The sequence below is a fragment of the Pygoscelis adeliae genome, unplaced genomic scaffold, assembly GCF_000699105.1.
Source record: "Pygoscelis adeliae isolate BGI_AS28 unplaced genomic scaffold, ASM69910v1 Scaffold14, whole genome shotgun sequence".
NCBI lineage: Eukaryota > Metazoa > Chordata > Aves > Sphenisciformes > Spheniscidae > Pygoscelis > Pygoscelis adeliae.
Window position 1 is genome coordinate 11092864 of NW_008825109.1, and position 24819 is coordinate 11117682.

A 24819-nucleotide genomic window follows, 5' to 3' on the forward strand; every position below is an offset into this window, starting at 1 on the left:
CTGAAAAGTTTATTTATTTATATTAAGTGCTCCCAGGGGGTGTGGTGCTTCCACATCTTTTAATAAGATTGATAGAATCAAAGTTTACATAATACATAAAAGATCTATTGAAAAGTCCAAAATTTACAGGAACCAATACCTTCAGAATCAGATGTTGCTCAAATGGGAACACAATCCGAACAAAAGCATGAAGAAAGTCACCTGTTTTTTTTTATAGTAGGCAGAGGGAGGCAAATAAAATTAAGACTATTCCTCATATTCTTAAGATATCATACTACCGATCAAAAGATTTGGCTTCTGCTCGTGGTTCTGCAATCAATGTGATACATGACCTTGAACAGATGGCTCTGAATCTCAAAGAAAACATGACTGATGTTCAGTATTGCCACCACTGACTTTTAGGCATGCATCTCTAGGAGTGGAATTTACAGGTTTGAATCAGGTAACTAAGTTGCTTCTACAGTAGAATAAGAATTGTATATATGCTAATTGAATTAATAGGGCCTCTAACATATGTATCTTTAGCACCTAGAGTGGCTTAAATCACATTTCCCAGCTGAGTGTCCAAACTGCAGGCTACTTATCTCCCCCTCCAACAATCCAAAGAGTGAACATAATTTAACCAACCCAAGAATTAGACTACTTGAAGAAGATGCGATTTCTAGTTGCTGGTCCGAAATTTGAAATATAAAAGAAATACATACAAATGAGAAGACAGTTAGAAACAACGTAGATGGAACATAAAAGAAAATACTTTCCAAAAATAATTTCAAGTTCGATTTTTTTGCCATTTACTCTATAGTACTCAAGATGCTCTGCTAGAAGAAAAAGCCATCCTGACATACCTTGAAAAGGTTCATTTAACTTTCCAGTTTGCTTCAGTAACTTCTAATTTATACCCATATGTGCTCTCATATGGGCTTTGTTATCAACAATTTAAAAACATTCTAAATATTCTATACTTCAAGAGAAAAGCGAGGTGCAGAGAAAGAAAGGAAACTCTTAACTCTATGTACACATCTCTTTCATAAAGACAATCTTGCAGTAAAGATAACAAATATCTCAATGACTAAGGTGACACTGTTTCACCCATATCAGATGCTTTCAACTACTACAGGTTTTCCACTATCTGTGCCTTTTTCTGATTCTAACAGAGAAAACCAATTGTACTTCCCCAGAATCCATGAGGGGAATGAGTCACTGAAAGTGTTTAAGCTCATGTGTTCTCCTAAACAGTGTCTTTCTTTGTCACTATCCAAGATAGACCATTGGGTTAGATGGACCAACTGGTGTGACCCAGTAGGGCATTATGCCACTGCCTCCAATGTAAAAGAGGAAAGGTCTCCTGAAAACTGAGGTCACAGTCCCAGTTTTCAAAACTAAGAAACAATAAAAAAGTATCATTCTCAAGACCACTGCGTGACCATATTGCAACCAAAATGTCTCTTCATACTAACAGCTGATAATCTGCATATTCCAAAGGCTATATGTGCATGTAGAACCTGTGAAGAATTTACATCTGTCATGGAAATAAATTGAAAGCTGTTCTGAGGACACTAATTTCTTTCATCATAACTAATGTCTTTCTTCCATATAAAATAAAAACTAAGAAATTTTATATAATTTCTATCTCAACGGTGCTTTTCTAGACAAAACACAGGAATCCTTACATTCTAACCACACCTAAAGTTCCATTTAATATCTGTCTCTGCTAAAATACAAAGTGATCATCCTATTTTCTGTCAGCTTTAGGGTTTTATAATACTGTCAGTCACCAAGTGCACTACGTATAGCACTGAATAATTAATTCCAAAAGTTGAAGTCAGAGGGTTGCAATGAATTCTTTTGTTCTTTTTCCACGCCTACGTTCTTCTAAATTATACTTGTGTGTGTGCACGTATACAGCAGATGGGGAACTTTTTGCATAGATTATGATCTAAAAAATAATTCAAAAGATTAACCAATGTAAATTCTTTTGCAAGATTGCTACTCACCCTATCCACTTAAACTGGGAATATTTTTCATCAGATTCTCATGTATTGATTGGTGTTTTGAGATTAACAGAAGCAGAATGAGAGTCACGGAAACTATTTCCTTCCCACAAGCAATGTTCACATGCCTCAACCTTGCTGGGTTGGTATTACGTTCACAGGCTGACAGAAACTTGTTTCTTTCCCATGTGTTTCATGAAATGATTTTGCATAAGGGGTGGGCAAGAGGCAGGTTCAAGTCCAATTAGTAGAAGCAAAGTCCTCCAGCAAGATGCAGGTGAATTAAGAAATTGCCAATTTTGAATGCCAAGGCCACTTTCTACTTTGGCATACAAGACTAGACAACAAACCCAGCAGGACCCACCAAGAGGATCACATTAAACAGGAGGAACTGGATGCCATTGAAGACTAGTGGAGGAGACACTAGGTGAAGTGGAATAATAGAAAGTGCAAGGTCACATGCTTTCAAACTGATCACAGGGAAGTTTAATGTAAAGTAGCAGCTCATCTGTTACAAATTATAGAGGAAGAGAAAGATCCGCATCAGATTACTATAGAATGACTATGAGCTACCAAATGCTTAAAAAAAGTTAAACATGATCACAGGACTGATAGATAAAGGAACAGTGAAGGTAAGCATGCAAGTCTTGAAATATTATATGCAGTCTACCCACCCATGTCTCAGAAAATGGATGCAGACTAGAACAGGTGAAGAATGACTACTAGGGTCAAGTAAATACTTTCCAAGAGAAGACATGAGCTTTTCTTAACTTAGCAATAGCAGAAATGAGAAGTGATACCACTGTGGTCTATAAATACAAAGGAGAGAAAACAACCACAGGAAAATCAGATCACAAGAACAAGCATAAATAAAGCATGTTTATGTTTACATTGGAAACATTAGAACTATTTTTCTCATCATTGGAAGACTTAATTTCCAAGACGGGCTTCCAACAGAAACAGGGAGTGGAGTGAGCTCGGGGATGAAGGGGAAAGCAATCAAACTGCTTTTCAAAGTGCAGCTTGAAATGTTTCTGAATGGAATTACAAAATACAGCTGTGTAGAATACAGGGGACTCAGCGATCCAGTTCTTTACATCTCTGCATCCCTTTGTACAGTGGCAGACAGATCTATGAGACAGCAGAAAGTGACTGTGTATGCTTCCCTCCTCTAACATGATGAAGCAATTTCCAAATTTCCAATACATTCACATCACTGCCACTTGAAAAATTCAAGCAAGAGGAGTGGAACAAAACCACCACTTCATTTCCCACATAAATTCCAAATATTAGAAACTTATTCAAAGTATGACATCTGTGGGAGCATTTGAAGTGGAAGTATCATCAAAGCCACGACTAAATTTTAGTCCTCTAGGAACAGGGGGAAGAACATACCTGAACAAAGACAGAAAGAAAAGAAAAAAAAAAAGGAAGAAGGATAAGGTTCTGGTGTCCTCAAACAAATATAATCATTATCAGAATAAAAAACTATATACAAACATATATATAAAAACCATCCACCAATCTCACCCTAATAATTACTGTTAATTACCATAGTAATGACCTTTGTTAGAATTGAGATCATGCAACATTTGCAAAGGAACGGTCTGAAGTACTGCTTCAAATGAGTACTTTTTTTAAGCCTATCCGACATCGCAGAATAGTACATCTCAAGCATACACCCACAATAGCTAATATTTCAATTAACATTCAAATAGTGCTTATAGGCTCCTGAGCAAAGGGAACAGAGTTGTAAAAACGCAATGTTATCTTGTTCTCCTTTATTTCCCAGATGAACTAAAAATCAGAGAAATGTCAACGAAAAAAAAAATCAGTACATGATGGACGCGCACACTAACAGATTAGTGAATAGCTGAACTTTTTCAAGGTTTCTGTAAAGTCATCGGTAGTTCCTTAGCTTTCAACGTTTTAACAGGTAGAACATTCGAAGATATATAAACAGCAGGATTTGATTTAAAAAAATAAAATAAAATCAAAGGCAAGGGGAAGAAGGGAGCCGATAAGAATCAAATGAGGAAACGTGCAAGAAATTATTAGAAGCAGAATCAGATCGAGCACACTGCAAATAGCTTCTAAAAATGTAACATTGAAAGTCCTCTTTTAGGTGGGGAAAAAGGGTAGATCCTTGGGAGAAGAACTCAAGGAATAAATTCGAGATCCTCCAGAAAGCTTCTCTAACCATTTCTGGATGTGAGAAACTATTTCTACTACAGGAACGCTGTGGATGATACTAGACTGTATGACTACACAGTGCAAGAGAGCACATTGCAAAGACATACTAACCAGTTCTGAAGGAATTAATTCACATTGTGGAACCAACTTCCAGTTGTTAAAGAAACTTTTTCCTGAGCTGGTGTACCCTTCTTGGCACACATAACCAGCTGAGCTTAAGTGCTCACAATGAACACTCTTCTGGTGCCCAAGCCTGCTTGTTTTGTGCAAACCTGCGTATCTCTCTTTAGAGCTCATTGTGCTGTGAACACTTACCAAAAAATTCTATTATAAGATGACCACAGTATGAAAAGAGCAAGAAAAAGAAAATGGAGAACAAGAACGAGGTCTGGAGAAACCTACAGGCACTGTACAGCTTGATATTATAACTGAAATAATGTTAAATATCTTTGGATCGACCATCAGTGTGATAGCTCTTAAATGCGAGGAGTCATTAGCACTTTTAACCTTGAACTAAACATTTAAATCTGCATGTCCAAGTGGAGCTCAAAGGATAAGAAACGAAGATGTAACGATGCAGTCACCTGTCTGAATTCTAGTGGATGGTGATGGGAAATACTCTTTTTATCCATGTTGAAGGCATCAATGCTGAAGCACAATCTTACACAGTTTGTGAGAAATGTGTTAACAACAGGAGATACAGTTTAGTTTATCCTGATGAAGAGCACTTCTATCATAAAAATTCTAGTTCACTCTGGCTACTGGTACAAAAACCACACCCTCTCAAATATCTAGGTTTCTTATCCCAGATGAATTCAGAAGTAGTAGAAACACATACTCAGCTAAAAGCTAAACTAATAAAGTAAATAATCAGAACTACTTTTCTTGGCTCAAAAAGAAACTTTGTGATGAGACATCAGTCAGGTCTTGATTTATCTGATTCACTCATTTGTATTTATTAACCTCTTTAATTTCTAATAGTGACTGTAAGAATTAAATTATGTCCTATACTGAAATGCTCTATTATGTAATGGTTTCTAACAATGGTATTCCCAATGGCTTCATCCTAATCAACAGGAATCGCATATTGCAAGCTTCAGAAGTACAGAGGAGGTTTGAAGTGTTCCCCCCATCTTATGAAATTTGCCTTTCCCCAATTATTTAATCAGATACAATTTTATTTATTTTCTTCTACAAGGGGAATTTTGTTTTCATTAAGCATGTTGTGAAAATAGCCATGGTTTGTTATATTTCTTCTTAGAGAAACGTAGAGTAAGAAAAAGCATGATGCTTTTCAATGTCCTGATACGGCCCATCCACAGGACCACAGTCTCCAGCATTTCAATTTCTACAATAATTACTTCTGTCTTGATGAGAGCAAAAGACTGCCAGCTCAGACAGGAAGCTTTTCACACTCTGTTGCAAAGGATGAGGGCGAGAGGGGTGTAAGTGAATGAACAGAATGTACTCTCCACATGTGAAAGTAACCCCAAAGCAAATCAGACTTTGAAATTACCAGCAACAGAATTAATAACAATTTTTATATTGAAGTCATATGTTGAAGAGGAACTAGATGAAAAAAATAATTCACCCATTTTACAGTCACATACATTGTGCTCTTCTTTTGTCCTATTTTACAGGTGGTCTTTACCCTGAATATCTTAAATGAAATTATTAACTCCATTATTATGAACGTATTGCAGCCTTTTGCACATGCTCCAGCAAATAGCATTATGGTACAGAGATGATTGCATAGCATGTATTTTATACCTCTCAGCCTTTATTCACTGAATATTAAAACATATTTGTTTTATTTGTAAAATTACTGTTGCCCGTGTTTAAGATCTGGCTTGTGCTTGCTTTGGAATACACCTGTGACTCTTCACACTAAACTCAGTGTACTACTATAACCTCTCTTGTTACAGATAAAAACATAATTCAGTTTTGGATCCAACATAAACAGGATCATTATGTTTGGAGAGTGTTCCAAAGCCTGCTATTCAAGCAATCTGTGACATATAAATAATGCAAGACCTCTTCTTTCTCCAGATGACTTCAGTTCAAGCACAGAAAGATGGAAGCCCAAATTTATACTGCCATTACAAAATTCAATCTATTTCTGGTTCTCCAATTGAATTATGACTCAGTCTTCCACTGTTTTCTATTAGCACCAACCCACACACTCCTACCCTTTGCCAACCCATGCAGAAAAACTTATTTGCGAATATTCCCCTGCTTTATTCTTATATTTAAAAGGCAGCAAATCCCAGCTAATCTGAAAAGCCTCATGTTTTCTTTTAAAGGAAAGTAAGGTAGAAAATTGGTCTTTTTTCCCCTCCCCTGACCCTTGACCTTTGAACCCCAACCTCCTTGCCACTAAAGCGTTCAACACCTCATTTAATCTCTCCTCGCTGCATTGGCACAGCACTGGAAAAGGGAAAAAAATAATCTGGGGACTTCATCAATTTTTCATGAATTTTCATTTAGGCCAAAGCCCCCTCTTACAGTGGTCGATAGATCAAGCTGCTGTCACATATTTAACACCTGGGGCTACAGCTGCTATCTCTGGGGGCTGCCGCTGACTCAGGCTAGATCAGAGGCAGCCCGAGTCAGTGCGAGGACCCTCATGCTCTTTCTCTTGCTTACATGTGGCGCCCCAGTGCTTGCAACTGAAATCCTAGCTACAGTCGCTATTGCAAATGTGTCTCCTGATACTCCCACTGGAAAACTCCAGCACATAGGTTCAATCGTGTCAATTCATACATTGTGAAAAAACGTGCTTTTATTTTAAAATATGAACTTTTCAAATACGAAAGCAGTTTCATAAAAGATCAAACTATTTCAAGCCTACTTCCCTTTCTAAAATCCTCCCAAGAAAATCTGAGCATCAACATATTTCTAATAATGCCAATATTGTTCAATTTCAATTAAAAAATTCTAATACACACAATCAAAAGAAAGACATTTTACTCTTGAATATAATTCTTTGTAGTTGTTTTAGAACTAGAACATTTATTTTTAATGATTTAACCACAAAACATACAAATACTACATCAGAATTTGCCACATACACAATGGAAGAATGGTTTTGCTGCTTGCATTAGCGTTATTTTTTCCTTCTGAGGAAGCTCCTCCTGAAAAAAGTAACCTGCACAAAGCACACCATGGATTAATGCATTAAGAGAAGAATGAAATAGAGTAAGTCGTATCAATCCTAAACTGTGCCTTCAAATACAAACTCCTATTCGTTACTAAAAATCTTCTGGAATAAAAACTTTCTAAATTAAAGGCAAAAAAATTCTAAAAGCACATTCTGTATGTTAACCATGTTTTTTAAGTAACTTCCCAAATCAAAGTTCTTCAGTTTCACTGGCACAGAGAAATTTTTCTGAGGACATACTTCAGCACAAAAATATCTGCCCTTGATTGTATGCACATGCTCTGAATAGCCATGGATTTAAAAGCATACTTAAATGCTTTGGATGGGCTAGTACCTTAATTCATCAAGTTTGGGAAAGGTGTTAACTGCTACTCCATCAAAAAGAGCTTAAGGACTTCAGCAACTTGCACAAAATCACTCCAAAGAAACAAGGGGCAAAATTATTGCATTCAAAATGGTCCACACTATGCTCTGAATCACTGTATGCCCCAGCTGAATTTCACTTAAGAGTTCTTCTTCTGTCTTTACACATAAATATGGATACATCAGAAGATTTTCAATCTCAGTGCTTTTGTGGCAGGTGCCCATGGGTGGGGGTGGGGGGAAGGAAATAGAAGAGAATGAACCACAATTAACACTGTTTATCATCTGAATGCGTAAGCATGAACACACTTAACAGATACATAAACCCAATAAATATTTCTTCATAAACCATTCAAAAGTTGCAAATGAACATTATTGGCGACTGACAATTTAATAAGCAAAGTAAAACAATTACTGGTTCTTTCACCAAAACAGCAGACTCAAGCATTTTAAACCTGTAAAAAGCAGCAGCTTGTCTCTAATGGCACAATTTGAGGCCACCTACAGTCAGATAATAATCCAAAACCCTGTTGTCAGCAAAGGACAACTGTCCTTTTTCTGGTGATGAAAACAGCTTGGCTTAGTGTGGAAAGAGCAGATTTCAACACCATTACAGATAGCACAAGGAAGACTCGATCGCATGCGGCTGTCCCAGCTCCTGTGGACAGGGCTGCACTCAACAGTTTTCAGCAGCAGTTGAGAACAGGTGAATGAGGACTCACTGCTGACAACAGGCTGTCAGCAGCAACTCATTTCCCTAGCGGGCAAATGGACTGGTACAGACCTGCCCATCTTCTTCAGTCCAGAAATGCTGACATTAGAAAAAACAGTTAAAAGCCTTAAAATAACTGTTCTCTGAAAGTCACTTGAAAACTTGATTTAGAACCAAAAAATCATATTAAAAAGTGTCTCAAAACTAAGGGAAACCAGGTAGTTTTGTAATCATCCTCCAGAGGATGCCTTTGATACACATGTTGAGCATTGCCACATGCTTTTAAACTCAGTGAACATAAAACCAGCAGAATCTCTAAAATTAACAAGCAATGGACATATTATTTACATTTTTTTTCTTTGACTAAGACCTTCCTGTAATCACAGCCACGGTATGGCTCAGGGAAAGACAAAGCACTGTTGCAGTGGAACAGGAGCGCCTGCTTTAGACTGCTAAACCATTTAGTTGGGGAATTCAGTCAGTTAAATTTCAAAGCTATGAAAACAGTAAAATAATCTGGTGTCAGGCGCACGTTGCTCTTGCAAAAACTTTGGCTATGGTTTCAGATCTCAGGTTTCATGTTCTATGATCCTGCTCTAAAATACCTCTGACAACGAAACACTCTTTTATTATTTTTCAAATCTTCTACTATCTCACATAGAGTTCATGCATGACCTGCCACCAGCTACAGTGGTTAAAACAGTTACTCCAGAGACTGGGGATATTGTAACAAGAGGCTCTCAGCAGCCACTGAAGTAGGGATCAGTGAAAACTAACGAAATATAGAGCACCTTTAAATTTCAAAATAACCAGTCACTTTAATTTGATGACTCCAGGTATAACTTGAACAATCTTCTGAACTTCGACAGGAGATATCTGGTTGTAGGATTGCAATAAAGATTTCAAAGCATTTATGCCTCTCTCATAGGATTTCTCAACAGTTTAAACACCACATGTACAAAGACAGAAATAATCCAGTAAATTTGTCTAGAGTCATACTCACCAAGATTTCGGCCTTCCTTAAATTGGTTGTCTTCTCGATTCCTAAATACCTACCAAAACTGAATAACATTCTGTGATGCCTTTATTGGCAGATACACATTTACTCGCGCCTCGAATGTGTGCCAAAACTGTTTTCATTTTTTGTTTGAAACAGCTCTGAGTCTAGGTTATGCCAAGTAAAAGGTAGTGAACAAGTCTGTTCTACTTGGCCTATACCACCATCTAAATATTTCAAAAATGGCATTTTGTGCAATTTCTGAGAAGACTGAAGCCTCAAGGTCACATAACATTAGCTATAGAAGTCTGCAGACTGCATCAGGAATAAAGACTTCTCTTCTGTGCCTCCCCCCCCTTTAAACTAACATAACTTCTAACGTGTACTTAAATCCATTCTTTATCAACTAAGCAATACAAATTTGTGCTAAAGCCCTACTTCAGTCAAACACATTTTAGTGAAACTACTGCCATATGAAGAACTGTGGGAGAAAAACTGAAGTCCAGCAAGAGAAAAGCATTCATAAATCTACTAAAATACACCTTTATGTGAAGATACACAGCTATCCTTAGTTGATATTCTGAATAACTAAGCAGCAAAAAATAATGTACAATGTATTGTATTTTATGTATGATTAGCTTGTTTGCTATGTGACTATAATGAATGTCTCTGCTAACTCTACTGGAAGCAGATCATGCATGCCGGGTGGTCTCGAAAGAGCCATGATGACTTCTCTGTTAAGACAAAGAGAATCGATAAATAAGACTGCTCTGGATGATATGAGAAATGGCCAGCAATTTCACTTGCCATTCACATAATGAATGAGGCCTGTATCAAGTTTATGACAGAGCATATATTGAGCTTTCCAGCAGTACAGAACATGAGTCACCAAAAAGCTGTCTGCTTCTGTTGAGGTAACAGATGACTAGATAAAGAGAAACAGACAGTGCACCTTATATTAAATGATAGGTATTTTTCCACATTAGTTTCAGTATAACCAACTTTAGTCATAATTTACAAATTAGATTATTCTTTAGAGGAAGATTAGCCTTTGTCCGTGTTTGTGCCAATCATGATTATACACTGGCTAGAACCTTGCTTCAGTATAAATCACGTATTCTGTACGACCACTGCTACTGTATAAACACATGTAGAAATGACTTGACCAAGAACTACAGCTAATGACAAAATGCCATACTTATCTACATTTGTTATCTCCCAGACTGCTGACTGTGTACAAGTGCTGGATGACAGCATAAAAGCAACTATAAAGTTTTACACAGTGCTAATCATACAAAACTACTCACATGCCACTTCCAGAGATGCATTGCGACTCACAGCTTCTCCAAGATAGTTCCTTGCTACGCAAACATAACTTCCTTCGTCAGGTTTACTCCTACGTCCATGCACGATACGTAAGAAAAATAAAGATCCGCTGGGCAGCAGCATGCGGTGGGAGCGCGGATCATCCTTGTCCGTTTCCACTCGCTCTCCATCCTTGTACCACTCAATAGTAGGAGTTGGCCGTCCTTCAGCTTTACAGTTCAGAGTTGTTGGCTCTCCTTTAGAGACTATCACATCTGAAGGATGCTCAACAATCCGTGGTGGAAAGTCCTCCTGGCGGAGACGGGATCCTAGAGAAAAAGAAAAGGAGGGAGGGAGGAAAGAACAATTTATTTTAACTTTAGGCTTCACAAAGAGTTCTCACAAGTTACTCTTAATGCCACAAAAATTTTCAAAGAAAAGAAAATACGAAAACCTGTACACATCCGATATTGTTCTGTCTTATATCAGAGAATTTCAAAGCTAAAAAACTGAGTTGGACTACAGATATACACCTCGAAGGCATTATCAAATCCATACCACATGCAGACTGGGCTTAAAGGAGGATGTCTTACACATACGTGCATGATGATCTTTTCCTTGTTCCAATAATCTTTCTATTTACATTTGCTTCTAGATCCCTGTGTGCTTCCAGATTCCACTCATGGCTACCATCTCCCATCCTTTCATCTGGCAGACTCAATAGATGGGCATCCAAAACCACTGTGTCTTACCACCCATTGGCTAACAGCTCTTTATAGTTTTATATGTATGCATTGTATCCCTTTTCCACAAACAGCTCAGGTATAGAAACAGAAGGAAAAAACCAATCCCAAAACAAACAAAAACCCACAACTGAAACCTGCAAAGTATTCCTTCCCTCATAAATTTCTAGTACAACTGTTGGCAACTTTAACTGTTCAAAGTGTCTGAAGTCATTCATGAGCTCTATTTTTATTTGGAAGTCTCAAATGTCAACTGCACTTTAGAAATTTTCAGTGGATTGCATGCATATACACACACATACAAATACAATATAGGCAGACACGCACCTGAAAGGTGCATTGCAAGCACCAGTGTCTGAGAAATCATTGTAAGTCCATTTCCCTTTTTCTTCTCTCTGTATTCATCCTTTTCTTCACTTTGATTTTTGGTGTCCATAATTTTTATCTGCAAATGTACTTTTTCTAACCCATTTGCAGTATCCCTGAATTCCTACCAACACTGCATCGCAACCCTGGTTACGTGGTTACCAAGAGTTGAACAGCTCCAGCATTTCTACATAGTGTACCTAACCAGGGGTCTGAAACCCTGGATTAGCCCTGAGAGCACTCCAGGGGCTCAGTCTGAGCACAGCACACCTTGGAAAGAATGTGGTTATACTTTTTCCACTTAAATTTTTTTCAGTACTAAGGGTTAAGTAAAAAAATTAATCTCTCTATCACTGGAAAGTAATACAACTCAAAGCATCTTCTTCTTTCAACTGCCCACCAAAAATACTATTTTTAACTTTACAATACTGATGACAAATATGCCATCATTAAGCCTTCACAACTATCAGGACTACTAGGTATTGATAAACACTAATTTTGTGCTCTCTACAATAGCAACTTTGTGCCTTGCTCTGTACTTTTCTGTGCAGCCACTTCAGCACACTGTTCTTCTGCCCTTCTGTATTTCCTTTACATTCAGTTGCCTTCCCACTGCCTGGGGCAGGGAAGCAGCAGAGCCTGAACATTGTCTTCCACCTTCTCCAATGAAACCTTACCCTGTCACTCAAGTCCTGGAATAAGGAAGAGAGGTACAGGTGGACCCAAGACCCTATAGAAGTAAGGTACGTGGAAGAGATTTGTGCTGCGTGTGCCACCCTGGAGAAAGCCCCAGTGCCAACCTTCCATTACAGCCTTTACCATGTAGTGCAATTGCACTAAGACAAGTCACAGCATCCCAATTTTCCACTGAACTCTTGTCAAAAAAATTCAACAGTATCACAACACTAGCTAAATTTTGCAATACCCTGTTTCTGAAAAAGATAATAATCCTTTCACAAATGTTATGCTCCTCATTACAGCTATTAACAGACAAATTTAGAGATGAGTAAATGCAAGAACAGTGTCACCCAACAGAAAACCAAAGTCCAGCACTCCTAACTTCAGCATCAGTCATTCAGATATAGTTCATTACTGCATATTTAATTAGCCTATATTAGCCTGACAGAGTTTTTCTGCAACAAACACACCACGGTAGTTTGTGCCTTTGCATTGCCTCTCATAAAAATGAAGTCAGCTCTCCTAATTCATAGACTCATAGAACAGTTTGGGTTGGAAAGGACTTGTAAAGGTCATCTAGTCCAACCCCCCTGCCATGGGCAGGGACATCCTCAACTAGATCAGGTTGCTCACAGCCCCATCTAACCTGACCTTGAATGTTTCCAGGGATGGGGCATCTACCACCTCCCTGGGCAACCTGTGCCAGTGTTTCACCACCCTCAGCGTAAAAAATTTCTTCCTTATATCTAGTCTAAATCTACCCTCTTTTAGTTTAAAGCCATTCCCCCTTGTCCTATTGCAACAGGCCCTAATAAAAGTTTGTCCCCATTTTTCTTGTAAGCCCCCTTTAATTGCTAGCACAGATCATCTTTTCTAGCATGGATCCTGAAAATCCTTTGAGTGGAGCTGCCACACTAGTACAATTGGACTGCACTTCTTAAATACAAGGTATATCAGCTTCTTCAGGTTAGTGAAACATTTGTCTCAATTTTCTGATCAGTAGTTTCGCTGAGTCATAGAAAAGCAATTTAACATCAGTATCTTAATTATATTCTAGGCACTACATATTTAAAAATATTGTCAATGCCTCATTTACTCAAAAAGTTATGAGGAAAGGAATAAGGATCCATTCTATGGAGTGAATCCACGTTTGGACTTCCATTTTACTAAGACTCAGGTCATTAAACTAAGGCTTGCCATAGCAATAAGGTATTATACCACTGCTGCACAAAGGGACTCTTTCAGTGGCTACCAGATCCTATTACCAGTACAGCAAAGATATCCATAATCTGTACTGCCAGTATACGAAAAAACACAATTTATACCTAAGCACAGATAAACTTAGAGCATATTCAGAAAAGAAAGATGTCTTTTATTCCCCCTTCTATTGACAAAAAGACATTTAAAATCTAACAGAATTTGCAGTTAAAAAGTATCTCTAGACCATGACCCCATACACAGCATTGAAAAAGACTGAAATCACCATTAAAGTAAAAGATTAAAAATTTCACGGTACATGGGACTAAAAAGCAAACTTCATACATTGACTAGAGACATATATAATACTCTCCACACAAGTCTACCAACTTACTTCGTTTCTTTGTTTCTTTTGAGAATAAAACCCCACTAGTGTTAAGAAATTCCTACTAACAGTATCAGTAAGAACACCAAAGCTGAAGTGTTTCTGAAACTTTAGAGGGACTTAAGTCAGAGAAGAGAACAGATACAACTAAATTTTGATAAATGGTTAGCAGAGTGTAACAAAATTAGTAGCAAAAAATGCAAAATGCAAGTCCAAAATATTAGTTTTCTTATACACAAAGGTTTGTTGATAATGTTCAAAACTCAAAGTAGTACATTCTACAGAGAATTACAGGCCATGTTAAATCCTTTTGAAAGGGCTTTCTCCCATAAAGAGTTAAACCTTCCATATCATCCAGCCCAATTCAAAATCCCTCCTCAGGTCATAATAGGACTAATTCTTCCTCTTCAGTACTGAAGTTTATCACAAAACTAATGTTTACCTCACTCTATCCTAATTAAGCAATTTGTGCTCAAGAAAGGGTTGAGATGTGGGCAGCAGAGACCATGCCAATCAACAAGGAGAAAGGCTCAGGCTGTGTTCTGAGGGGGGCTCATACCAAGCATTCCTGTGATGGCTGGGTGTACCTTCAGCTATCTCATGCTGCAAGCTGTTTCCTTCAGTGTGCACTTAAGAGGGGGGAAGACAAACACACATAAGAAATCAATCACAGAGCACAGCAGACCCCCTCTTTCAAAACTGAACTGAGCACCTACACCTATTCCAGAAGGATACTCCGATTTAGAAAGAACAAGCAAAACCAAAAACTCGACTCCATTGCCTCTCTTCTGGCAGACACAGACAGTATCTACATGCCAGAAAGTGACAGCCCCAAATGGTGTTTTCCTGGCTGAGTTTTGATTCTTCCACTATGGCTCCCCCCCACCCCACCTCCCAATACTCTTACAAATACAACCTAATTTAGAAGGAATGGAAAAATTATTAACCCCCTGAGCTAACTGGGCAGAAGATGATACTTTTCCTTTTACTGGAGGGTGAGATGGAACCATGATCTACTCAAGATGATAAGTGGTTGCACCGAAGAAGGCAGCTGGTGTGTATCCTGGACTACCCGTGCAGTTTCCTTCTCCATTCTTCCCTCAAGGATTTCCAATACGGGAATATCTCATGCATGCATAGAGCATGTGAATAACCCCTGAGTTTGAGAATCCCTAAGTAGTCATTACTATGATGGACTCCAATGACTTCAAATTAGCTGTTACATGCTGTTGGGCAAAAACACGCCTTTGGAAAAAATCCTACAGTATCATGACTAAACTGAAAGCTGCCATGAAGCTGCACCTATGAAAAGGAGAGCTTTAACACTTACTTGAATACATACTTAGAGTACTCTAATACTTGCTGTACATGAAGGTCCACATAGCTATTGCAGATGACTGGTTATTACACATCTCGAGAAGATTAGTTTCATATACGCCCCATCAACTACTTCACAGAGAAAGTTTTAGGCTCACCTTTTTGCTTATTACTTCATAGAATAATTAAAACCACTGTTCAAAAACAAAAAAACCAAAACATACACAAAAAAAGATAATGTGCAAGTCTATTATAGTACCTTACCTTTAATATTAATGTTTCCTTGTTCATACTGCAGCATTAAACAAAAAGTTACTAAGATAGCTCCAACAAAAGTCAAGACATAAGCCATCTCTGTTTAACTTACCTCTATACTTTTATCCTGGTGTACCTTTAAAACCTTGTCTTATATTTTACAAATATTTCTCCCATACACTGTGTAATTCACAATTGCAATTCATTACTGAACATAGTTCAGCAGTAAAAAGGATTATCTCATACAAAAGCAAAAAAAGAACAGTGATTCTACTGCACTTCTAGCATCTGCCGCAACACGAGATACTCCTACATTAGCACTAGTATAAAAACAAGGGAAAAAACCCAACAGGTGAAATTATAAAAGAATCAGATATAATGACATTGTGTCTCAATGCTATCAGGCAAAGCACAAAAAGCACAGAAAGTAAGTACAGCATTCAACTCAGTGTCATCTGGAACACTGCTAATCACACACCCCAGCAATATGCGTGTGATTGTTAGTTTTGCGTGTGAGAATCTAAGCCAGAAAGAGGTGGATGAGGATGGTATGTAGTGAAGGTATAAACAATCTTATTGTCTTTGGATTTCAACATTAGTTCAATATAATAGCCTGGGGTGGTGAGTGGGAGGGGGGTGGGGAGGGTGGAAATAAATAAATAAAAATCATTCTGCCTTAATGCTGTTGAAATTCCCGATAAAGTTTTGCTAAGACCATGCTATAACCAAAACCACCACATGTTTACACTACTTTACTAGATAGCTCAATGTTCTCTCCTTCCAACACCTTTTTTTTATGGGGATAAGGCAAAGAAGGAAGGAAGCAGCATCTGCAGGCAGCTTCTGATATCTACTGATAAGAAACATATTAGTAGAAATAATTCAGGCTCTTTCAGAAAATATGGCTTTGGGACAGATGTGAACTCATATAAATGGCATAGTAGAGTGGATGCTACCAGAGCTAGAAAGCCTAACGTGGGTGAGGTGCTCAGGCAAGATTTCATTAATAACCTAAGTTACCAAGTCCGATAGTCATCAGTGGGTAAATCAGAACTACTGCCAAGTAGCAGGAGACAACTGATGGAACAGCATTAATGCACCCCTTTATCCCACATGTTAATTTTTCATCCTAACAGATTAAAATATTTTCACTAGTTTCTTCCCAGGTAAACAGCAAAGTAAGACTATATTGCTAATTGTTTGCTGTTGTTCATCTTCACCCTGTTTGCTCTTGTTCAAATTCACAAGCCAGCACTGAATTAAAAGAAAAAGATTACAAAACTAAATTAAAAAAAAAGTCACATTCAAAGCTGCTTAGCTAATAGCAACATTTATTTCAGTGAAAAGCTCCATGAAATTTTCCAATCAGTGCTTGGAGTAAATAAAAATATTGAATCAGCTAAGTCTAGCTTTTATATTATTATTTCAATTTTACTTCTACTGGTAGATACTAGTACTTCTACTTAAATGCAGAATTTTTCTATATTTCATAAAGAATGTATCTGAAATTCCTATGGCAAAATGTAAGTTACAGGCTACAATTAATGAAAACTAAAATATCGATCATGAAATCCTTTATTAAATTGTTCACTAAGCATTCATGCTATTCTGTTGCATGTTTAAAATGAAGATTACTGTATTCACAAGTAAAGTGAACATCAAGTTATCAACTTGCATTCTCTACGACACTGCAAGACAATGTTTTGTCACTCTAACAAACACAGCTTTCATTTTCAGATACCAAAGCCTGGTAACTACTGATAATTGCTGACCTGATAAATGTTGACTAACGGGAAATGCTGTAGTTCCTGTAATAATAATTGGCGACTTTATAGATTTGTGATAAACTACCTGTCACTTCACAGGTAACGAACACTCTTGCATTCATATCTACCTTTATGTGAATCATTGCTGCATCAGTCATTGCTAATGTCTATAGAGGTCAGGACACTGAACACGTGAAGCCCAGCCTCATACCAGAGCCAAGCAAGAGGAAGCTGCTGGAGGAAACACTTTGCCACAAAAAGTCAAGAGGAAGCTCCAGTTATTTAGATGTCCAGATGCAGCACATGCATTGAAATATATTCACCACCTGCTCTTATACTCTCCTTCCTGTCTTATGAATTTGTGTACTTACATACTTCCTAATCGAAGTAGTGAAAGAAAGTAAAAAGCGAGCAAAGTTGACAAAAGTAGAAAAAAATCTGGACTGCATATTGTACTTCAGGTGTCTGAAGACACTCTGCTCTTCCACTTCCCCTGTTGTAATTCAATTCAGATGTGTTGGACAAGACGTTCCCTGAGAACCACCTTCAAGACTGCTCTTTTGGAAAGTGTAAAAGACTATGGTCACTCATTCGTTTTGACCAGTTCAGCACCATCAGAGTTCTAAGTCAGCCTGTTTCTCACGATTACCAACAAGCCTCATGGGTGTGCTGTAATATGCTCAGACTTCCTTGTAAGTTTCCTCAGCAATCCAATGCACCATATAGTTACAGCTACACTGATAGCATATAAACAGAATACCTATTATTTTCAATTTAGCCTGCTTGACCCTACAGCCAAATAACCCTAAAAAAATTAATTAGATGCAAGAATTTTTATTAATCAAAGAAATAGATTTGCTATAGAGACAGAGCAGCACGAAGAAAAGAAAACTAAAACAAAGAGTCAATATTCTATTCTTTTTCACTACATTTCCACAAAGCCACTATGCAATCCCTACCTTAAGGATAATGTGCTCCATGCGTGCGTACACATGCGTGTAATATACACACATATCTTCAAAGAAAAAGGCGTTTGGCAAATCACCCCTCCTAGGCCGCCATCTTTTAAATTTCAAGGAAAAGACTTTTCATTTATTGCACTTCATGCTCCTCCAGTTTTAATTTATTAGCTTCACATCGAGACCGAAAGTTAATTTCATCTATTAAGTCTACTCTTTATATAAGCAGCTACAAAGCCAATGGTCCGTCGTACAAGAAAAGTAACAGTACAGACTAAATTCATAGCCATTTCATTCATTTCTCAAGTCACCAAAATGTTCATGGCTACTGGGCTAGTGGTGGTTAACAGAAAGGATAATGATTGTATTATAACTACTGAGCAATTTTAAAGAAAAAACAATATCGTATCTGTTTAAATGTTAATACTGTGATATGGTATTACATACTACAGATCTCGGAATTGCCTGAAAGAACCTCCTCAATACTCTCTCTTCCTTTCTGACTTTACCTCCACCTGTCACCACTTTCCACCAGTGCTTCAGCTGTCTGGCATACCATTTATTTGCATCCCCTCACCTCTTTTCCAGCTTTTTCCTACCTGACTTTCTACATACAGAAAAGCTTTTCTGTTGATCTCTAAGGCTACTATTCCTTTTACATCCTTTCTGAAGGCTCACGTTTTGATTTCTTTAACATTCCAAAGACATAGCTTTACTATACTTGGATAAAAAAAGAAAGCCAGGTCTAGATTTTCAACAACAGAACTAACAGCCATTTAACATTATGCTTACCAGACATCATCCCTACTACAGAGCTGCCACCTACTATTCTATCCCCCCTACTGTTCTCATTTTATTGCTATGCAAAGGGAAATTTAAAATATGATGTGATGTATTCCGTTGTGTCACACATTTGCAACATTTTCTGAACTAAATATATAATACACCTGTTAAGCATGACCTATCAGAACTATTGAACTGAAAGAGTAATGCCTGAAAGACAACCAAACTTGAAACACAAGTTCATACTACATGCTTTACTATAAAACAGTAGTAGAATAAAGAAACACCAACCAAAAAAAAAAATCATACTGACATTTCAAAGCTTATGCCTGCTACAAGTGAAAGCAATCAATATTGTGTCTGAGAGATTATTAGCTTGTTCTGTGTTTTTGATAGCATTTTGAATGCATTCCTTATAGAGTTTTGCCAACAACACATGTTCTCCCTCAGACAGTGCAAAAGGCCTGTTTATCAGAAAAAGAAACAGCAAAACTGTAATAGAAAAAAAAAAATCTCCTGCAACAGAAAGTAATAGATGCAGGAAGGAAAAGGCCTGAATATATTTGATTTTACTTAGAGGACAGCTCCAAAGATACATTTTAATGCCAAACAACCTTCTTTTATGCTAGAATCTTGGGTTATTTTCACTGCACAAAATAAGAAAAAAAAACCTGAAATTAAGGTATTAAAATCACAATTAAAAGAATAATGTGCTTTAAGGACAGGATGGATAGCTACAACAGTCTCTGCAGAATCTTTCCTGGCTATGTAGCATCTGTCACATGGCCAGGCTTGGGTTCTTTTTCTCCTTATGCAGACTCTTAACACTTCTGACTGAGATAACATTAAGCTTGAAAAAAGATACTCCTGCAGCTACTTCGTTAAATCTACTGAAAGACAATCACAGTTACTGTTCATTTTTCTGCTTCTTCATACGCCTTGTTCCACTTAGGAAGTACTTATCAGAAACACTTATTACACATATCTGTTAGATATAATGAATAAGTATATTGCTTTCACTACCCTTTTAACCACAGAATTGACTGAAAGCAAGCAGAGATCTCAAATAGAGATCCAGTCAGTCACATCCTAGTTCGAACAAAAGATAATGTACAAAAAAGTCAAGATAATGAGAAAACTCAACTGGAGTACAGGCTGATGCACTGGCATCAGGCTGATTATCCTAGACGCATTCCTCTAGGCAAAGTGACATGGTAAAGATTACATTTTGAAAATTTATACTTTACAATCTTTCCCCCTCCCCTGAGATTTGACAGATGGGAACAGACTCTAGCGATATGACTGTTTCCAAGGTAAGGTTTTTGTTCAAAGCTGCATCAGCTATGACAAGGTCCTCTGAAAGCTTTTCCTTGAGCAAAATTAATCCATTAAGCAACACATCCTAACTTCCTCAGGACACGTATCTGCAGATAAGCCATCTTTCCCATAGTGCACGTCTGCCAAGAAGGGATAGCAGGCAACGCTGACAAGAGAGATCAATAACTGTCATTAAAAACATTTGATCAAATCTTATTGGAAGGCTGATTCTATTAAGTTTCTCTTGTATAAAATTGTGACTTTGCTAAGCAAGATGTAATCATCTTTAATTGGAAAGAAACACTGCAAACATAAAATTTCAGGTTTTTTTGTTTTTAACGTGGACAATAATCCAATGCCACAGTATAAGCACCCTATTCCTTGTATGAAATTATTTAAGGGGAAGCATTCCAAAATTGCCACAAAGACTTAATGAAAGTTTATTGCAATTCACTTTTCTTCAAATTTTCTCTCCTCACACACGAACATACAAGTGTCACACTTCAATTTTGGGGCTGGGGGTGGGGATAATAAAAAAAAAAAAACACCAAACCCTATCTGCATTACAGGCTAAAAATCAGAATAGCCAGCACAGAGCAGAACGGTTCTGCCCTGGTTTTAATAGTGTAAATTGCATCTTAAGACGTTTGCTAATGGATCACTTCTCACATAATATGAAACAACAAAATCTACCTCCCTTCCTTTTCATACAGCACTTCTCAGAAGTACATTAGTACCACTCATATTACAAATAGGTTAGCTACATTCTTTCACCTTACATCTCAATGCTTGTGCTCTCCTTGCTTTGCAACTTTTTATGAGAGGAGGAGTGAGTAGCAGCATGATATCCCTGAAAACTGGTATATAGATTCACAGGCAAATGAATCATTTTTCTCCCAGGTGAAAAGTGATGTTATAAATACAAGTCACTGCTCAATGAGAAAGTTACATTGATTTGTTTGTTGCAAAGCAGTATGGTTTAGAGTTCAGTCAAGAAGTAAAATATCTACCAAAGCTATGCTCCCTGGAAGCAGATAACAGACAGCTATTTACTTAATAACACACCAAACACCACCACCACCACCAGCCCCCAAAATAAAAAGTCCCCACCAAACAACTACAAACCCAAACCATCCTTACTTATAGGTTTGCTTTCTCAAAAAAGTTCTGGCTTTTGAAATTAAAATAGCTGTTCCAATTCAAGTGTGGGTTTCATTAATGTTCACTGACTCTAAACAATAAGATGATAAAAATCACTTAAAAAAATGAAAATAATAGGGAGAGAAGAAAACACTTCCAGCTATGAAAAGCAGAACAAATGAAAAGGTTTATGTGTATACATGTCTTTGTATTTATATGCTGTGTTTAGATACATACCACATCTATGTTTATACATATAACAGGTAGACACATACAATGTACATACACACATACGTGTCAGATGACGTCCAGAGGTCCCTCCTAATCCAAATTATTCTATGATATATACACAGCATGTAACAAAAGCATCAAACAGAGAACAAGAGTTTTTTTCCTCTCTTTTCATCCAGTAGAGCTCAAGCACAACAGCTCTTCCCTTGGGAGCCTTTCAAAACCACTCTGGAATTTAGCAAAGCGAAGCATAAGTGTATGCCTGCCTCTACCAAACATCTTTTAGCTCTTTTTCAGGTCAAGGATGGAAGGAAAAACAACAGACATTGTTTATAGACAGCACAATAACTTATTATACAACTAGCATATTATCATCATAGCACTAGGGAACTAACAACGGCTTCTTATCAGCCAAAGGGAAGCTTTTCATCTTCCCACATACCACTGTAAAAACCAATGGCTAATTAGGAGGAAGTAAATTTTGTACTTTTACATAGAAGGGTTGATAACCACAGGCTCTCCAAAGTCTAAAACTTTCCATTGATAGATGATAAGGACCATCTAAGACATTATTGAAAAACAAATTATTTAAAAGCTTTAAAAATGAGTAAACATGAAAATACATTGATTTTAACAGCATTAAACTGAAACAACAGCTATAAAAAAAAAAACTTTCAAGACAATCTGGTCCAGATCCCTTCAAGGGTCGTGAGTCAAATAGCTATCAGATTAGGATACACTTGCCACAGCCTGTGAAATCAGACTAACTTTGTAAATAAAGTGTTATATAAACTCCACAAAAATCAAAGAAGGTGGTTCTCCAGCTAAGAACTTTCAACCTGTCTTCAAAAAGCCTCTTCAAATAATCTTGAAATTATCTGACCTTTAACTTTCATATAAATATTTTGATATACAAGTCAAAATTTTCACAATGTTGCGCCATTAGAAAAAATTATGAATCTAGTCTGTATTTTAGTTCTGATTAATAACTCATCTTTACTCCACAACACAACTGTAATACAGATTTTGACAATATTTTTAGGTAAGCTTGACAATTCTGACACCCTAACTTTTACAGGAGACCATACATAGAGCTACTTCAGCCAAGGAAACTTACTTTCTTATCTCTTCCTTCATCTTCACACTCATGAAAACCTCTCTGGTGTCACTAACAATCCAACATCCTAAAACCTGAAAATAAAAAGTCTGATATCTCACAGCTAGACAAAAACCCTCAAGTGGCAAATAGACAGACATACCTCAAGGTAGCTAAGGTAATACGAGTTTTGCAAGTTGGAAACAATACAGTTTGGTCCACTCAGATTTCAGCAAAGCTATCCTCACATAGTGCAACCTAGAGAAATCCTACTCAAGTTAGCAGATGTAAGCAAGTACACATTTTGCATGCCATGGACATCAGGTCTATGATTCTAAGTATTACAAAAAGAACATTAGACAACAGTGACAGAAAGCAATATAATTTCACCCATCTGAAGCTGTCTTGAAATAATATTTTGAGTAAGGTGGGGGATTCCTACTGTAAGTACAGCAGGCAATTAACTTTGGTGTTCTAAATTAGACCCTGCAGCCACTGTATTCACTGCTGACTGGCAACAAACACTCCCACCCTGTTCCTCTGAACCACACCAGTTGTGGATGTCTAGGGAATTCCAAGTAGACAATATCAATACTTTATTTAAAACTTGACCCAAACATCCTAAAATAAGCTTTTGTGAAGTTCTAAGTAACTATCAGCCAATCAATATTAATTCAGCAGCAAAGCTCAAAATAAAATTGGAAGTAATATGACGGATATTGAAAGCTCACTGTAATCTCTTGGTTTAGAAATCTACAGATGACACCTTGGCCATTTGTCAAATAGTTTCTCTTTGGAAGCTTCAACTCATTATAGAAAAGTTTTTCCAAAAATCCAAGGCTGAAAACATCGATCAAGCTCTACGAAGAAAACTTCTAATCCTTTTTCCAACCCCACATTGAGTAAATACACCTTCATACGCTCAAAAGTGGAAGACTTTTGGAATCAGTATAAGCTTCCTCACAACTGTGCCTCTGCTACATATGTCAATGTACAAGAATCAGGTGAATAAGCACAGGCAGCACAAGACTTAGGGGGACATTTGCAAATGCCACTTCATTTCACCTTTTGCTAGCTTGCGTTTCAAAGACTCATTCAGACACCCAATGTTTGAAAGCAAACAGCTTTTAAAGAAAATTCAGTCACATGCTATTTCTACCTATATAACTCATGTTTATAAAACACCTTACATCCCAAACACAAAAGTTCACCACAATTTTTATATTGGTGCTTTATGGCATGCATTTGTCCCTTTACATATTTAGAAGGTTGGTGTTTGTTTGGTTTTTGGGTTTTTTTAAGTTTTAAAAAATAAATATTTTACTGCAAATACTGCACCTTTTTTGTATACTGCATGGTTTGATCACCAAAATGTCACAAGTTTTTCAACAGTTATCTCACTGATATCCAAGGTCATATTATCGACTGCCTTTGTAACTATAAGGAAGTTCTCACCACTAATAATTAGAAACTTAACACATCATTTAAATTTGTATACAAATATCTTATTGTCTTAACTCTAGTTTCTCTTGATGCATTTACAGGACAATTATCTCTCTCTCTCTCTCACCTGAGAGCATCTTTTGTTAAGAGAATATTTGGAGTTCCCCTGCCCCCAACATCTTCTTTCACATGTCCGTCCCCCCAAAAAAAACCCGAAACCAAACCACCACACTTCTTTTCTTGTGCCCTTTCCTCACCACACTTCTTTTCTTGTGCCCTTTCCTCACCACACTTCTTTTCTTGTGCCCTTTCCTTTCTTTTTGCTCTCCATGCATGTTTCACAAATGCCTTACATACCTCATTGTGTGTATTTTAGTCACCTTTCTACCTTGCTACCATTATACCTGTAGCTAGTAAAATGG

The 24819-nt window shown here is 37.3% G+C and overlaps 1 protein-coding gene across 1 annotated transcript in view; it reads right to left on the bottom strand.

Annotated features, from left to right (window-relative positions):
• ROBO2 (roundabout, axon guidance receptor, homolog 2 (Drosophila)) overlaps positions 1 to 11900 on the bottom strand; it is a 623567-nt gene extending 611667 nt beyond the window's left edge. Inside the window, exons 1-2 of the mRNA XM_009327889.1 lie at positions 11792 to 11900; positions 10724 to 11050 (exon numbers count right to left, since the gene is read on the bottom strand). Coding sequence (XP_009326164.1) covers positions 10724 to 11050; positions 11792 to 11900 — 436 coding nt within the window. The remainder of the gene's footprint in view (positions 1 to 10723; positions 11051 to 11791) is intronic.
• Between the last annotated feature and the right edge of the window lie 12919 nt (positions 11901 to 24819).